This window comes from Rhopalosiphum padi, chromosome 1 (assembly GCF_020882245.1).
Source record: "Rhopalosiphum padi isolate XX-2018 chromosome 1, ASM2088224v1, whole genome shotgun sequence".
Taxonomy (NCBI): Eukaryota; Metazoa; Arthropoda; class Insecta; order Hemiptera; family Aphididae; genus Rhopalosiphum; species Rhopalosiphum padi.
This window is the reverse complement of record NC_083597.1, coordinates 91,502,498-91,522,823: the sequence shown is the minus strand read 5'-3', so window position 1 is coordinate 91,522,823 and position 20,326 is coordinate 91,502,498. Positions and strand designations below refer to the sequence as shown.

Sequence of the window (20,326 nt, the reverse complement as noted above, 5' to 3'; positions counted from 1 at the left end):
TATAACTTCCTGGTTCTGCGTCTATTCATTATTATTTTTTTCACAGCGATCGCCCTCTTACTCTACTATAATAATAATATTATAGTAACAACAACAATAATACGCTGACCGATTGCGGAAGTTAATCGATCGCGCGCGAATTATGCACGCGTATATAATAATAATAATATAATATGCGAAACGTCAAAACACACACAAAAAGCCTCTACGCACAAAAGCGTCGATCAGTGTCCGCTGCCACACACATATGTAGGTATTATATTATGTACTTTTACGGTGCGCGCGTGTGTTAATGTTCCGGTCAAACAGAACGGAATAATGGAAATGTCGTATGTACGTGTGCGCATAATGGGCCGGGCGGCGCGAGTGTGTCAGCTTTCCGTTGGAGGGTAGCCCACCGGTATATTATCGTATAGTTGCTCGCCGCTTAACGGTAAAATAATGATATGACAATAACTGCTACAGTGTCCGTCGCTGTTGTTGTCTCACCGGACCCCGCGGTCGCGGTCCATTACGTCCGCAGAGCGTTTTCGCATTGTGGTGAAATGTTCAGAGACAGAGAGAGAGAGAGGGAGAATCGGGATCGTCTCGTCTCGATGAACCGCTCTGCTGCTGCTGCTGCTGCTGACCGGTTCCGGGACGGGTGAAAAAGACGGCGTTTCCCGTCACCGCGTTTATATTTACCGCCGGATATTCGCATTGTCGTCGACCGTGCCTTCCCCGAAACATCCACCCTTCCACCCGCGCACTAACCAAAATTCGCTAGTTCCTCTCTCTTCGAACCACCACCACACTCGCCACCTACACGTCCCTACATATACATAAACACTGACTCTACATTTATATATTACTATAATAATAGTAGGCACATATATATATATAAACTTAAGTGCCTCACACGGTTTTTAGACCTGTCAGAGGTGTTTTGCGTATATATACGACATTACGTTTCGTATGATATATGTATAATAATGTTGCTATGTAAGTATAGTTTTTGCGCAAACACCGTGTTATTGGTGTTCGTCCCGGCGGAAAATTATAGTAAATGTCAGTCGACGAACTCATAAGAAGGGCCTCGAACCATAAATGTGATTTAATTAAATTTTTTAACATAATGCAGATTTTTATTTTTTATTTCAATATAATATCTAAAAAAAACCCTTTAATGGCCTAAATAATAAGTTAAGTATTAACGCCATTATAAAATATCGACGTTCGACATATAATATACGCGTCTATACACACAAATAACTTCATATATAAATATAGTATTACGATTATAATTTCAACAGAATTGGTGTTATTGTATTGTTTTCTAACCAACCTTTTCGAAAAATATTTACGTTTTCGTGACTAATAGTAATTTGTAAATAAACGTCCATGTTTCAAATCGTTTTTATAGATGGTAAATAGGCTATGATTCATTACTTCCAGATTAAATAATAATCTTAGTCACCTCGTCAAAATCATCTTCATCTATTTTTTTAAGATACTGGGCCATACACCTACCAGTTACTACATTTATTTATCTAGTGGTTCTAGATTGTATATGGTTGTACTTGTACATTAAAAATGCGAAACACAGATACATTGTACGGTCTAATAAAAATGTGAATTTATGAATGCAAAACTTTATACTACTATATAAATATAAACATACATTAGTATAAATTATAAGTCTATAAAGTATACACTAATTATATATAAACACGTCTGAAGTTATCACAAATTATATTAAAAATATTATAAAGTTTTATATGATTTCAAATAAACTGAGATAAAAACTCATTAAAGATGGTTTTAACTATATTATATATATTGACCGTACTATATTTATTTATCTTGGATTGCTTATGTTCAAACATTTTTTTTTTGAATATTGTACTTTATGACAATATACAAATGTTGATTTTATATTTTTTAAATTATTTGTCATTAATCACGACTTTATATTATACAAATAATAAATTTTACCTATATATATATTAATATATTATTGTAGATACCAAATTACGTTTAAATTTCATTAAACTTAATAACATTTTTAATATAATTTGTCATGTATTATATATATATATATATATTATATACTTTATAGGTATACTATATAATATGCATATAATAGAAAAACGTGTCCGCGTCTGCAATGCACATTTTCTCCAGATTGTACTATATGTATACCTACACATTTCAAATTTTAAATAATAGACCTGTAAAGTAAAATTTTACCTAACTATAGTCAATTACTCATCATAAGTACTTATATAATAATATAAGACGTATATTTTAATATTACGCGAATAATTTATGCAAGAATGTAGGTACTCCCAGACAATTTTTTGATATCTATAATACATTGAATGTAAATTGATACATGGAAATATAATTTATTATTTATAGTTATTTCATATTTAATCATGTAATTGTATACCATATTTAATATTTATGTAAATTATACTTCAATCTTGTGTACTCAAACTGTGTTAATTACGATTAGTTATAATAAATTATTTCAACTTCAATTTAAAAAACAAAAATAATTAATTATTTAACAAAGTACAATATCTAATTGTCATGATACAAATATAATTATTTATTAAATTCAAGTGTAATATATTCAAATCATGGACTTAAAAATTTAAAAATAGGTAGGTACCTATTACCATAATTTTAAAGAACATAATATATTAATTTATTTTAAAACTTTTAACACTTTATTCTTAGTGTTTTTCTTTAAATGAACTTAAACAAAAATTAAGTGTATATACCTATAAAGTACATAATATATGAATTATTTCTTTATTAACAATAATTATATAAATATATGGCATATGTTTTTTTTATAAAATACAATTTCACTCTCTCTATTACTCACCGGCAATGATATTATATATATATATATATAGGTACGGGTATAAAACCATAGTGTTAATATAATGTTTAATTTCTTGATTTTTGTCAAATTGAATTAAAAATATAAAATTATCCAGTGATCTAGGTACTAGATTCATCGAGCTTAACCGTAATTATTTTTATTATTCACTGATAAAATTTGTTTATCGACATAATATGCGTATGTAGCAGAAAAATTAATTGGCAAAGAATCGTAATTATATTGTACATAATAGTATATACCAAAGGAGTAAACCGGGGCGCAATGAAACGAGAACCCGTCGTGGTCGTTCCAATTGTTTCAAAAGACAACCAGTGACAAGGTAGTCTGGGTAACACTATCGGATCGAGTTACCTGTGACGGATTATCTCTTTGGTTTTGGCGAATATATATTTTTTCCATCTAAGCACCCTACCAAGACTGGTTTTTCTGCGACGCGGAACGGAAACCCAACACGACCGTAACCACTGGACCTCTATCGGACCGCGATTAACCATAAACCGGTAGTTTTGGAATATATAACATACATATACGTTTTTTATTTTTTGTTACACTGTACTTGAGTCAGGGACAAAAGGTTTTTGGTAAAATTAGAATAAGACGATAAAATGAAAAAAACACCACACGTCTAATACGATTAACTTCAGTTTTTGAACAATATATTAATATTTATGTATAACCGCGCTCGACTGTTGAAAATGTAACGTAACTCGCGTCTTATAATATATGTATACATAATAATTGTGTTACACGTATAATATGTAAATAGAAGCATAGGTATTTTGAAACTAATTTAAAAAGAAATAGTAGACGGATCGACAAATTTAACACGACAAATCCTATAGGTAGTTAAAGTATAGGTGTTGAATATTTTTTTCTCGTCGTGCGGTCTACGTACGGTACACAATAAACGCGTATTTAAGAGGCTAGTTAGATTGTTACAACCACGACGTTAAAGATAAACCACAGGGCCTGTATTATACATCACATAATATACATACGTGTATACAAGATACAAATGATCGGTTTTTGTATTCATCGTGATCCATTTTATACATGCAAACCCGGGTTAAAAGGTTAAGTATAGATTTTTCGAGATAAGTCAGGACTCGTGGTACAGTAGTTTGGGGGAATCTCGGAATTATTCCGACAATTCGCCGTTAAAATCAATACTTACTTATATATTTAAGTATTTAATTATCATTTTAATGTTATATAATAATATATATAGTTGAGTTGTTGGAATAAACTCTTTTTGGGTATTTAAACGGGGCTCCGCAATATTTACTCAATCTTCATTTGCACTCATACAAATTTCAAGTATTCGGGTGTTTCTATAAAACAACTTTATAGTTGTATACTCATATAATAAACAGTAGGCATACCCACTTAGAATAAACGTATGTGATCTTAAACACGCGTACGCTTAACTGTTGTAAATGGCAGGGGCGCCGAGTACAGGGTTTCTCGGGGGCTGTGCCTCCCATGAGCTGGATAAGGTGTAGCTCAGCCCCCTAAAATTGAAATTGCTAATAATATTAAAATGCTATAACATTACAAAACAACAAATAACTATATTTTAGTAATTGTTTAAAGATTAGTAATATTTATAGTAATTATTTAGGTAAAACTGTGCATGTGTTTATAAAATAGTGAGCCCCGCTCCCAAGACATTTTTAAAACCTGGCGCCTCTGGTAAATGGGCATTTCGGGATAACTTCAACTTTTCGCTCACAATACGTCATTATACATGTCATAACGCATTCATTCTAGTATTATACATATATAATAAAATATTGACTAACTTTTTTTGTACACACGTGCAGGTATATAATATTAAAACTGAAACTTGCGTACCGGTGTCGTCAGCCTGTATAATATATGTTGTAGGCGCTTACATATTTTATATATACTGCGTAATCGTTTGTGGAAAATCAATCGCGGGGCGTCCGTCCCGTGCAAAGGGGGTCTGACCTCAAAAGCGGCGGGAACGGCACGACCAGGAACCGTGTATACGTATAAACGTATATTTTAACACACGCACAATAATATACTCTCACTTATACCTATGTATACACACACACACACACACTTAGGTACACAATGCTCCCAATGATCAATACGACTTTCTAGCGCCCCACCCCCCCTGAACACCCCCTTACGTTGTTGCCGCATATATAACGAAAGTTGTGCGTTTACACACACACACATATATATATATAATATGTAAGTATATAAATTGTAATACGGGCGAGACCGCGAACGGCACGCGATCCCTTTATATGCCGCACGGCGACGCCCCATTGGTGCGGTGCGGTGCGCCGCGCGCGCGCTCTCCGACGGTTCACCAAACACCCCTTGCTGTACTGCACCGTTTTCTCCGTAATATATAATGTCACGACGACCCCGACGCCGGCGGCAGCACCGGAAAATCGTCAAAAGGCCCCGGTCGCGGCGAGGGTAGTACATTATAATAATAATAATAATAATAATAACAACAACATCGGTGTATGCGTTATATACTTACAGTATATATATATATCTAAGCGTGGCGTATATTGTAATAATAATATTATATACTCGTATATTATTATATTATGTGTGTACCGTAAGGGTTTATTTATATACGTACGAACATATTATGCGGGTTTATGGAAATTAAACTTACGACGGCGCCCCGTTTTCGTACGTTTCCCTTCGCCCTCGGCCCCACTGTCGTCGCTACTTTTTTACCACCACTCGGTCTCGCTTTTATACATTTTATATAGCTATATACTACCTACACGTTTACATTCTCCTCGAGCCTTTTGCGCCGCCGAGACCCACCGCCACCGATTTCGTAATCTGGATAATGGATGGGACGCCACTGCCACCGCCGACGTCGCCGGCACTGAACCTATAACTCAACCGACGACGACGCTTTTTACCTGCCCAACGAAACCCCTTCCCGTGTTATTACGTATTATTAGGTATTCTATTATTATGCAACGTATAAATAATATAAAAAAATATATATGCGGTACCTACACAAAAGTTCGTTGTTGAAAAATAAAACGTATTATGAGCGACAAATTAAGTGCAAGTATATTTTTTTATTTTCAGGATATACAGTTAAAGAAAACGTGTACACGAGATTTTTTTAATGTAAAATGAGCGCAAAGTTATTTGTGTTGTTTTTATTGTAATCCATTATTCCACGTAGACGTCGCACGACGTGATGATTTCGGGAGGAAGAGGGGACGTAACTTTGTATCTACAGTCTGCAAGCTAAATTCACACTCATACTTTCACATATATTATGATATATATATATGTGATACGATTACTATTGACTATTGTATAATATTCTTTCCGCGTGTAATAAGAGGTTTTCGTGACTAGACGATTTCAATGACCAATAATAATTTTCGCGGTCGTCACGAAAATCTTAAGTATTTCATAAATTGAGCCATTTTAGTGTTTCATAAATAGCTGGTACGATATAAAACAGTATAAACGATTAAGATATGATTATTTTATTAGTGTCAACTAAAATCTAATCAATTTTATATATTTCTGAGGTGTTGGGTATTAAGTCCTATACTATAAATAATAATTAGTATTTAGACTATATACTAATAGCACATGATAATTTATCAAATAGGCTCTATTCCATATCAATACATTGATTATAAATTACTCAGTAAGTACATATTGATATTATACTGTTTATACAAATATTATAAGTATGTAATGAACGATGATCAGATCAGGTAAAGGATTTTGTATTCGATATATATATTTAAATTAATTGTTAACTGTTTCTGTATTCGGTATGATATAGAAATAACTTTAAAAATTAATTTAAATTCAAGTATTGAAATATTTGGTTTCTTAACATATTTAAAAAGAATATAATATATATGTAATAATTAAAAAAATAGTAAATAAATAAACAAATTATAAAGGCAATAAATTGATTTTAATTAGAAATAATGCTCTATACAACTATACCAGAGGATTTTAAACATTTATACACGTACAATTCAAGTGTATTACTGTATTCGAAATCAATAATGTACTACTCACGAATGGAAATAGAATTATTTAAAATGTCAATATATTTATAACAATAATAATTTAAGTACATTTAACATTTACAATTATTTTTTATTTTTTTTACACAGAATATAAAATAATATTTGAATTATTACAAACATTATTAAAATTATTTATTAATTTCCCGTACTACCATCAGTACTTACTGATCACACGGCTTTACACGATCACCAGTGGTACGCGTACCCTAGTTTAAGAACCACTGCTTAAAATATTAAAAATGTGTAAAAAACATAAGATGTAGTTTAACTATTTATTTTTAAGGAAATAAAACTATAACCAACATCTAGAAATCAATTATGATTTATACATGTACACTTTATAATAATTCACCAGATACTGTATGCGTCATCGTTGATGTCTAGATGTTTTCATATAATATGTGTCTGGTCAATAGTCATTTTATATGTTATTTATGGTAATGACCTTTCATCGCAACCGGTTTTTTTTTTAGAATAGTTCAATAAAAATGTATTCATATTTTTTTACTACGGAAATAGTCTTTATTCACAATTATAAGTCTTATTTGTTATCCAATAAAACATTTATTTTAATCATGTTATACATGTACAATAGTTAATCAATTTCAATATTTGACCACTTTATCATATATAAATATATAGGTACATATAATATGATACAGTTTAGTATTATATAAACGGTTTTCCAAACATCATTGACGGTCAGGATTAATGTATAAAAACGACCCAAGACAGTTGTTGCGCCATTTTTTTATTGCTCATATATAAAAATGTACGTGAACGATAATAATAATTAGTATATTCCATTCCTCTCCCTTGTTTACGGCACTAAATTTCCATTGAGTTATATTATGAACTACCAGACTCTACGTTTGTATCTCTTTGATGTCTGCCGTCGGTTAATCGTTTTCAATTTATATGAAACCTATTTAAGTCATAATACTCATCAAATGATGCATAATGTTACATTGTGTTATTAATTATTTAAAAATTAATTGTGATAATATACTATATGTCTATATAAAAACAAAATGGTACATATTATTCGATAAAAAAATAATTCTGCATAAATTAGGTATGTAAATTTCTTGATCATTATTGATTAAACAGTTGTTTAATATTTTTGTTTATTTAAATTTTTTTTTATGTTATTGTTATAAAGAGACACAAATTATCCGTGTACAAATAAATGAACTACTAAAATAATATGTATTATTTCAAATTAATATTTAATTTACATTTTAATGATATAAAGTACTTTAAAATTGAGTAAGAGACATTAAAATAATTATTATTGAAGTAAATAATATTGTAATTTATTTAATTAACTATAAAACATGTTTATATATAGGTCACTTTAATAGTTAAAGAGTAGATATTCTGTTTCTTTAAATAATATTTATTATGATTTATGTTAATAAATACTTCACAAAAATAATTGTTAATGTATTTCATAAATATTTTGCAAAAAAAATAATTCATTATTATTAATAATAATTAATAAATACATACAATTATGTAAAGATTGAAAATTCAAATTCAAATTTTACGATACCAAATTTCAAACTTATTAAAAAAAATTAAAAGAATTAGGTATACAATTCTGTAGTGATGAAATGCATTTTTCTCGTACCATTCTTATTTCTCCCTATTAAGTGTAGGTTATTAACATAATAATATCGACCACCTTCAATGACTTTTAATGGTTTTCGACTAACTCGGGACAGGCAATTAAAACAGAAACGTGTTTTAAATATAATTTATTTTCCTCGCGAATACAATGCAATTTAATCCTAAAATAAAAAAAATAAATATACTAGCTCCTTTATTTGTATTTTTAAGAATGTTCATCAAGATAACACCGCACATTATTCAATGAGTATAAAATTATAAAGCACATTTTCTGTAATGCAGACTGTGGATGTCATTCATTAGAGTATCATCTACTATAGTGTATTTTTGTATGATATTATTACATTACGTGTGAAAATATCTGATTAAACAATAAAAAAAAAAAAAATTAATAATAAATTTGTAAGAAGTAAAAATTATTTATTATTTTCTTTGTATCACAATAAATTGAATATTGTATATGAAAATTCATTGGCATTTTAATTTATAGCTAACTGAGTAAATTTTGTTATTATCTGTAAGATCGTATTGTATAAGATTAATTGTTTTGCGTAAAACTTGTCAATACCATTCAATTCTCTTTGTCTTTTAAACTTTGTGCACGTATACACAGTAGGTATATTATGCATATATACGTATATAATAATATATTATATATATGCTATCGAGGTCTACTGAATTTTATCGTCTCGCATTGATCCCCTGGACGCGCATTGGGAACAACATATTTTTAACCAATAAACGAATAATAATTATTTAAACGCTATCCGGTAACCGGTAATGTCGTTGTGTGTGTTGTATTTTTTTCACACTATATAGGTTCGTAAACAACAGTTCCAGAGCATTATCGGTTCAGACTATCGATTTGCAAAGACGTTTTTTTCTCTCTCTCTCTCTCCTATTTTATATATTGGCTCTCAACGTTTCAAGTGTAAGACACATATACGTACATAGTACTACCTATATATTTATATATATATTATACACACATATACACATTGAAATGAAACGGCGTGTGTGCTTTCTATCCTTCGTCCTCTCCCCTCACCACAACCGTCAGTGCACCCTTCCCCGTTGCCGAGATGAACTCAGCAGATACAGTAATTACCGGGCAACACCTTTGCAGCAAGTGTTTGCCGTAATTGATTTAAGGCGTGTTTATCACACGCTGGCTATACGGCAAAAACTGGCTTCGTGGCTTCGGGGGTATCGGTATCCGACATCTGGGGCTGTTCTCGGTTCGTTTAAAAAAAAAAAAAACAAATAATAATAATAATAATAATACAAACAAAACGAATGCAAGGCGGAAGAAAGAGAGAGAGAGAGAAATTGAGGATTAGATAGAAAAGTGTATACACTCACACGCATATATTATGTTTATATATATATACATATTACGTATGTATGAGAATAAATAAGTAAAAAACAATATCTTCAATCGGCGCGCACACGGTAGCGAACAGGGGACCCTCTCAACGGTAATAAATTGTCCGGTATATTTATAGTTGTTTAACGTTCGCCCCGTTATCGGATTTAATTTTGCATCTGCAATTCGCGCCCCGTTTTCCACTCGTACACACACACATACATTCTCATATATATATATATACGGTTCTGTAATCTAAATCTTCCCACGCATAATAAAACATCGCGACACGCTTTTCCACCATCCCCCTGCCCACCTCGTGTTTCATTACAGATAGGTACAACGACGTGTGTCGTGTATATATATATATATATATATATTGTATCATATATTGTGCGTATTATAAGTTACGCCTGCGTGTTATGGGGCTGCTGCTGCTGCTGCTGTTTCCGCCGCGACTTGATATTATGTTCTCTCTATAGTCTAAATGAGCGCGTATATATTAGTATATATTATAAAAGACGAATGCACGATGAACACGATTAACAAATGAACAATTTTTGTTGTTTTACGAGTTACGTGATACACATGCGAATGAAAAAAATATTCCAAATAACATAGGTAAAATATGACTTGCTGTAGCCTATAAAGAGAAATCTAAAACTTATAGGTAACAATAACTGAGTAAAAATATAGGTAAATTTGATAATAGACTAGTAATGGCCTATGGGTAACATAAAAAAAAAATTATATGTTTTATATTGGTGGTATATTAATTCTTAAGATAAGCATTATAATATATTGTTATATAATCAACCCATAATTCTATCTATATTGGTCCTTTTATGGAACCCTATATTCTATAAAATTAACCATTAATAATATAAATTTCATTTTAACACTAAAAATTTAAAATATAATAAAATTGTTATTTATTTATTATTCGCTATAGTTTATATAAAAATCCTAATCACATAATAAATATGTTTTAATAATTTACTATCATATTTTATTATTATGATTATAATATGAATTACCCATAAATATAATATGTATTTATATAACTATGTAAGTTTAGGGAGTTATACATTGAAATTTAGAAACATATTTTGCTTTAAAGTTTAAGGCTTTATAAGTACTAAAACACACGCATATATTTGATTTTTGTTGTACTTCATTTAACTCATAAATATAATTTAATTCTTAAATTATAACTTTTTTATGATTTTCTTATTGTAACAATTGGTAATACCTACATATTATACTTAATTAGATCTTAAAGTAGTATAATTATAATTAATTATTTATTTAATCTATTTATTCTGATATATTCAAAAATGTTAGTTAACATTTTATATGAAAGTAACAAATATTAAATTATTTTTGTAGGTACCTAGCAAAAAATCGAACTGTTTTTAAATTATTTTTTTTTACGAAGAATTAATTCTAATTTGCTTAATACGTATAATATGAATATTCATGAACTGTAACGACCTTTTTCATATTTATAAATTATATATTCTGTATCTATAATTACATAATATCAAAACCATGAGTCCAACATGCGTCTCAGTATCTACTCCATCAAACCATTATAAGGGTGTTATATAGGTAATATTTATTCGGCTCTAGGTTTTGTTATGCTTACTTTGTACGCGGCTATTTCATTTTGATTAAAACTATATATGTTTATGTTTATTTACATATTTAACAGGTAACCGTATGATGTTGAAAAAAACATTGCCCCGGTACTTCATAATATGAATACGTATAATTAACACCTATATACTCATATTATGTGCCATGACTATTTAGTTAATAACAATAATTAATCATTTATTATGTACATATATAAATTAATATTTAAGAATATGTAAGCTCACCACACCGTACACATCTAAAATCAGTAGGTATATTTATAATACTTGTATATGATAATGTAGATATAAACACAAAATAGGAAATATTTAAATATATATAGGTAGTATATAATATAGTTTTACTCGATTGTTTAATTACTCGGTATAAACGTGAGAATAATAATTAAAATTTCAACTTAAAATAATCATTTGAGCAAACATATCACAACACACGGGCTTACGTAAAAATATTATAATCTCATAGAATAATATTAATCGTAATCGTATGTGAAATTAAAGACAACTGACCCTACAAATACTATCCGGTATCTACTCAAAGAATATTTTAATGAATTAGCGTACCTATTATAATTTATATTTAATATTTAAATATGACCGCGATACGCGTAGAGTAATATTATCATCCTATTGTCTATCTATACGATTGTATACTCGGACTAAATACCATCATATAATCTGATCAAACGCGTTTACACTATCTTTAGGAGGGGAAAAATTCAACTCGAGATGTTTACAAACAATTTTTGTTGAATGTCCTTGTACAATTAATGTTATAACCTTATAACTGTTTTACTTATAAACTCCTACCATATTAGTTTTTTTCTATAAAGTTGACTATGTCTAATTTTAAAATGTTATTAAAATTATATTTCTTAGGTTTAATAATATGTTATTATTATAAGCATGAATTATCAAATAAATAATAATAAACACGTATTTAATAAGATTTGTTTGATATGTGCTATTGCCTGTTTAATAATATTCCATGAAAGTTGAAGCGGAAAAATTCTTAATAGAAAATCCAGCTCCACATCAATAACTTACATCGCATATCCACTTATTAGCTATTATTAGTATAAGGCTGGGATTTTGATGTAAATATAATTTTTTTTCTGATGTTTTAAAAGGTATCTTTATAAGTAGAAAAAATTGAATATTTTAATGATATTATAATGAAAATAACTTTTTAGAACCATTTTTCAATTTGTAGAACATTATTCAAAATTTATTTTTGAAACAATCGTAAATTATTGTAGTTTTAGATTTATTATTATGATAAAAACCAACATACTGATAGGAATAATCCATAGTGGTCAGATAATTCTGAAGGTTTATAATAGGTACCTATGTACCGTTACCGTTCTCATATCTATATTTATATACAAATATGAAATAATTAAAGAAACAATAATAATAATTTAATTAGTGTCTTCTGGAAAAAATTCACTATCGTTTATAAATTTTTAACATGCATATTTTAAGAATTTTTAATTTCTTCGAAAATGTTTTGCTATTTTTTTGACATAACATAACTCGTATAATATATGTAGTACCATGTGACATGTATAATCGTGAATCGATCGTATATCATAATAGATATAGGTAAGTTTGATGTAATGTTATATAATAATATATCATTACGATGGGTTCGCGTTCGGTGAAATATTATATTATGTTAATATGTTCTACACGTATATGTCTCATCGAACAGGGCGCAGTATTCGATTTTGTTGTGGTTGTTTTTCTATATTTTTTTTTTATCTATTTTTCCCCACTCGCGGCAACAAATTGCTCGTTGTTGACACAAAACCGCACGAGACAATAATATTATTCTCGCATCGTCCCGCCACATATTCTATGACGACTTTTTCACGCGAAAAATTCGAACATCACACGTAATACATCTCGATCCTACAATAAATTAAGTATTATATATATAACACTGTAAACAAATAGACGGATTCTGCCGTTGACCATGGTCAAGGTCGCGTGTCCTAACTATTTTTAAAATGCCAATGTCGCGTGTAAAGTGTTTCGGTCACGTCACGCGCGTCTGCGGCATCCGTCAGACACGCAGCCGAACAGCCGCCGACGCCGCCGCCACCTGCACCGGCTCCATTGCGGTGCACGGCGGTACTCTTACTATATTACTCTCTCTCTCTGTCTATAATATATATATAATATATATATATATATATAATATACATGTGACGTACGGCATAATGTATAGACACGATAGCGACTGGCCATGTGCGATTTTGAAGCGTATAAATAACAGTACTTTTTGTTATGATGTTGTGTTATACGTGTAATAATATATATATAAATACATAAATGATTATACCTATCGCTATTAACTGACCTATGTGGATATCCTATATACGTTAAATGCGTGTCAATTACCTTGAAAATAGCTCTTGGTGCGCAGGTAGCTGACGGACAACCGGAGTATGGACAGCCGGTCCAACTTGGATAGGATATTGTGTTCGAACGGCAACAGGTTGGCCAGCGTGTCCAGCTCGGCGTTCAACCGTTCGCGATGCCGCTTGCTTGGGTTACTCTTTCCCACGCCCCCGTCTTTGGGCGTCGTCTTCACACTAGAAATAAAAATTGGTTTAATCTCGTCGGCTTTAGACATTTTAGATAGGTTAACATATATAATGTATTACTTTAATATAATTAATATAATTATATATCCGAACATTCTGATGATGATAATATTATAATATAATAGGTATGCGTTTATATATACGTGACTTTCGCGTTGTACTTTGTCTAGGAACAGTAGAAGCTAATAAATCCTCCAAAAAATATATAATGTGTTACTATAGGTATATATATATATCTATGCAATATAATATTATGTATATTGACTTTTGAGTTCATAATAATATAAAGTAGGAGGCATCTACATATTTTTTGTACGTCATGTTTATCATTTCATATTTTATTTAACTTATAATAATATATTGCGTATGATAGTTGACTAAAATACTTTGAAAACGTTCTTGTATATTAAAAACGAGTTCGCCATCTAACCTAGTTAAAGCTGGTAATAAACAAACAAACACTTATTTATTTACTAAAAATTGTCTAATTGCCGTAATTATAATTTACAATAAGTACGGTTGCAATGTGGTATTTTTTTTATATATTTAACAGCTACAAATTAAAAATGGGAATATCTATAAAAAATATCATATAATTTAATAGAACTGGGTTATTAAATATTTATTATGTTACTTATTGTATTATATACACATCAAAATATGAATGGAATAAAATCATACATCACATCTGATTTAACCATTTACAGTGAAATATAATACATCTCCATGTATAAAAATGTCTATTAAAATTAATTTGTAAAATAAAAATATTTCAAAATATATTTTGAAATGGCAAATGGATTTATAATGGATATTTTTTTATCTGTTGTAGAGAAGTACTTACATTTACTAAATTACGGGCTATAAAATTATGTAACTGATCTCAATTCTCCAACAACGCAATTAATGTTAGATGTTAGGTAATGATATTTAGCATATAACAACCAGAAAATGATCATAGGTAATAAGTAATATAATAAACATAGCTATATATCCTATATAAAATATTATACTTGAGCAAATAATTAATATTTTTATAAATTGAATTCAAAAACATCTTTTAACACTAATCTTACGTTTTAATAGAATATAAATGTTAAGAGATTCTCTTTAACTAAAGATTTAGGCATGTTATTTCATTATTTGATTTCAAATTATAATTCAACTTTCGCAAATTATACAGCGATTAAAAATAAAGCTTTAGCTATTTTTGGTATGTAACACAAAACTGCTCCGGATTCCATGATCCGCTCACCTTCAAATGCATTTATATCTCATTCGTCCGTTCTTCATTCGAATATGTTCTTTTAATTTAGGATAATCACAACACTGGACGTAGTGAACACTATCAACTCGAAACAGTTTAGATCGAAGTAATTTCCTTTATAGTATTTATTTTATAATATTATTTTGAGGTATACGTGTAATATACTAAGAGCCCACTACACTGGTTATGAGAATATCTTAATAAACATTTTAAACTTGGGATCAATAAAAATACGTAGACCTATAACACATTTATTTTTAAACTTTTAAATAGGTAGCGATATTAACAACTGATATTTACTTAGATTGATACATTTTAGATTAAAACCATAACATTTTCAACAATCATTTATATTTTATTTATATTTTTTCTTAAAAATATACACGTTACACGATCCTATTGATATTTTAATGGCTTAATTAAGTTCTTAACTATTTAAGAGTAAATTATAGAATACATTTATCAATATGGTTCTGCATTATATAGTATTTAATTTTACTATAATATTATTTTGTTTATCTATAAAAAATCATATTTGTTTCTTTTTATCGTTTATTTTCATCATATTACTTAATATAAATTGTTTTTATAATATTACTATTATTTATCTACTTATACAACGTGTATTATATTATTCTGTATTACTGTTATGAATAATGGTTATTACTATTTTGTAAATTGCACAATGGCCCGTATCAATTAAAATAAATAAATAAACGCAGTATTGAATAAAATACAAATAAATACAATTTAATATGATTTTTTTGTAGTCAGTTAATATTAATAAATGATAGTTTAAAGTTCAATAAATTTTGTTTGTACGTTAAGTCTAAATATATAAATAATATCAATAATATCATAGATTAGCGGAAAGAATAGAATAACAGAATAAAGATGTAATTTTATTTTTAACCGGATTTTTATTAAATAATAATATATAAAACGTATTTTATTTACATTATCTGAAAAAAAAATATTTTATTATTCTCAAAATCCTCTGATTGTACAATTTGTATTATTATGAAACATTATGTTCTCTGCGGGTAATTGTTTATATTTTACCGTAATTATTATGTTTTTTTACCTATAGACATCATAAATCCGCTACTCTTATATTGGCCGCCGGCGGTTGATTATAATCATGTTGACTTCATTGACCGCACAACGTCGTTATGGTGAGACCATTCATAATTTCTCTCTGGACAACGATCTACGCGCTTCAGTATACGTAGGTACAACTATACTATAGTTATAATTTATAATATAGCCCGTAGTTGGCAACTATATAGTAATAACTAATAAAGAATTATATTTACTATTCCTCTAATTTAAAAAAATATATTATATTTTACTGTAATAAATAGTTTAGATCGTTATCAATAGCTCCCGCTGTTACTTTTAACTTGTAAGAAATATATACATAATAACTAATAAATACTATATTCCTGTCATTAAGCACTTGAACTGACGAAGATCCCCTCGCCGACTTAACAGTTAACACCTATATCATATCGCTAAATCTACAGAAACGATGTTTTATTTTTATCTATATATATATATATATATATATATATATATATATATTATAATATGTTTAACAATTAATGCTAAGTGTGGTTATTTAAAAAAGTAAATAATGTTTTTAGTTATAATTATAGGTACTTAGAAGTAATAAAATGTAAATATTGTTAAAAATCATAGATATAAGTACCTATAATATTATGTCAATGATTGTTTTCACACTCGTTTAATAACAATTAATTAAATATAAACTTTAAACAACTATAATTAATGTAAAGTGACGATAAGTAAATAGATAAATAAGAGCAAAATAAAAAATGATGTTTTTCCTAATTCAACAAAAATCATAAAAAAAACTAGTAATTATAGTCTATAATAGATTAGAATATTAGATGTTCTAAGAGTAACGAGTTTAAATTAGTTTTTTTTAATTTTAAATGTTAAAACTAAAACTATCATTCTAAAAGACTAAAAAACTGCAGTATACTATTTTATTAACATTTTTAAGTTTGATTAGTCATATATTTTAAAAACAACAAATATTATAGAAGTTAGATTAAAAAATATAATTGTATTATGTATTAATAATATTATAGTGAAATCAGAAATTCTATTATAAAACAATATAGTGTGGTCAAAATTCAAAAGCAGTAGGTATATAATATACCTAATGATTATAGGCCTAAAAGCATGATACCGCCACCCTTTAAAAAAACAGAAAAAGGTACAATTATGTTTTATGGCCCTAATGTGTTTGTAACTGTCGTCAGGATCATATTATAATATTATAAGCACAGTTATGAATATAAGTTATACGTAGTATACTAGTAAGTAATATGTATACATTATTTTACGTCTATACATATTTATTATTCTATTATGTACAAACAAAATACGTCTTCCATTAACCATTATTCTGCAGTCAAATAGCCATAAAATACGGCACGTGTCATCGACTTAACCCTTTACATAGTATCTACCATTTTATTGGCATATTAAATCGAATAGGGCTAACTGACAGCAAACTGACAGGAATAGGTTTAAACCAATTTAGAAACATTAATCATCATACTACAAAATTAAATAACATTATTTACTGACATAATATCATCAATGGACAATGACTCAGTATAAAGATTAAATGAGAAAACTGTAAGATATATACGTGCTATTGAAATGTTAGTTTAAATAATCAATTTTTACTGTTGATTATTATTGTTATTTTAATTTCTATCATTTTATACACGATTAAAACCTTTTAAATTAATAACTTAGAACAATAAATACGTAGATAATAATAAAATCATATAATATTTATATCATGTTTATTATTTTTAATATGATTTAATTGAAATTCCAGCAGATAGCTTTACTAGTAAGTTTAAATAATTTTTCCGATAGTTAAATAATGTGAAATTATATTAATTTTAAAGATTATAATATTTGTTAAGTTTGTAAACGTAAATTTGATTACATGATTAAAAAAATATATTTTTATTTTTAAAATGCATAAATTGTTTCACTTTCCGGTATTTTATTAAGAATATGAATTTAAGAGATGAGACGTAGGTATATCGTATATATATTGTATAATAATACGAGAAAAGAAACCGGTAGGTAAAATGTGTGTGTTTTATTTAATTTCTTAATAACTATGAACTGTCGATTTTGTATTTTTAAGTTTGAAATTCTAAATATATTAGGTTTTCCAATTTATAGATTTTATTGCTAAAATATATTGTTATAATTTTTACATAGTATTGTAGATTTGTAGCTCAACAGTGTATAAGCTTAAGAGGTACTATAATAACACCATTGATTCTCTGTTGTCTTGTATCTGAAAAACAGCTTAAAAGGGAGAAGCCAATCAAAAATTAATATGCTAATAATGCATATACTATAGTGAACTTCCAGGCATCAATAACACGTTTACTATAAGTATATACATATATTACTATATAGTATAAGTATTTATATATATACCCATCGAACCTATTCTACTGTTTATGTCATTACAAGCATCAAACTAGAATTAGTCCAATAAGTACCAACCAATTGGATTCAATATTGTACACTATAATATGTACTATGTACAATATATTTAATCTAAACTTAAAATACAATACCGATGCCTTAATATATCATCGTAACATAATGTATCGAAAAATCCATTCAGAAAAGTAAACCTCTCATTAACTTCGTGCGTCATGAAATTATTGCAAACCGGTGAATCTGGCAGTCTAACTGTATTTAATTTAAAATTTTTCATTGATATCATTTGGCCTGAGCAGTTTAATTCTGTCTCTTTTACCGTTCAAAAGAACTGTGATCAAAACAAAAAAATTAACGAACATAAGAAAAAATAAATCTATTGAAATTATTATAGAACAGTGCAATTTATATGTACCTAGGGTCCCCCGTACAAGGGGGGCTGATGGATCTTGAGTACAGGGGCTCGATATTGTATGTATATTGTATGATATTGTATATAGTTATATAGGTACATAGTATGTCCGACGTGAATAACATTAACTTAGAATTAAGCTATTAGGCAGGCGCTGTAACCAGCTGGTTCATCCGCTGTTTGGAAAACATAATTTTTAATTTACTCGTTTTGAAAACTACAAATCAATGAATCGTGGTGACTGGTACCAAAAAAAAAAAAAAAACGATAATGTATAATACCTTCTAGAATTCGCGAATATAAAAATACTGACGGACGTACATCAGTGTTAAATGATAATTTGCGTAATAAATGTCCATGTACCCGTGTAAAAAATACGGTTTCACCTGTCAAGTAACTTACACACACTCATATATACACATAATATAATATATACACACGCTGGCACGTACATCGAACGAACACTACTCGATGTATTCTTTTTTTTTATTTCGTGTATACTCTCACTATTATTATTATTAGGTACCTATTTTTTTTTACCCAGAACGCGGAAAACGTCGGCGAATCGGTGAAAGGCCGCGTTCAACCAGGACAACCGTATAATTTAAATGTATTTTAGACGTCTTCTGACCCCAGCAATTACCTCAAATTATCCCTGTTGTACACAACGCACTCACAACGGGTTTGTTCTCGATTTTTTTTTTCTAGTATATAGTTTGTTATTAAAAATCACTTTTGACGTTTCTATACCGGCCTATGTCTGTTATACACAAGTTTAAAAACCGTATACAGTATATAATATATATAATATATATATGGTTATAAAGTCACAGGACGTCGGTGGTGCCCATTTCAAAAATTAAGAATAGCTGACATTATAATGTAATATTATTA

The 20,326-nt window shown here is 28.7% G+C and overlaps 1 protein-coding gene across 8 annotated transcripts in view; it reads right to left on the bottom strand.

Moving 5' to 3' along the window:
- The window catches only part of LOC132929843 (aryl hydrocarbon receptor), a 53,833-nt gene that overhangs the window by 21,288 nt on the left and 12,219 nt on the right, over window positions 1-20,326 (bottom strand). For all 8 annotated transcript variants that reach the window (XM_060995456.1, XM_060995448.1, XM_060995471.1 and 5 more), the window contains exon 3: window positions 14,035-14,228. In XM_060995456.1, coding sequence (XP_060851439.1) covers window positions 14,035-14,228 — 194 coding nt within the window. The remainder of the gene's footprint in view (window positions 1-14,034; window positions 14,229-20,326) is intronic.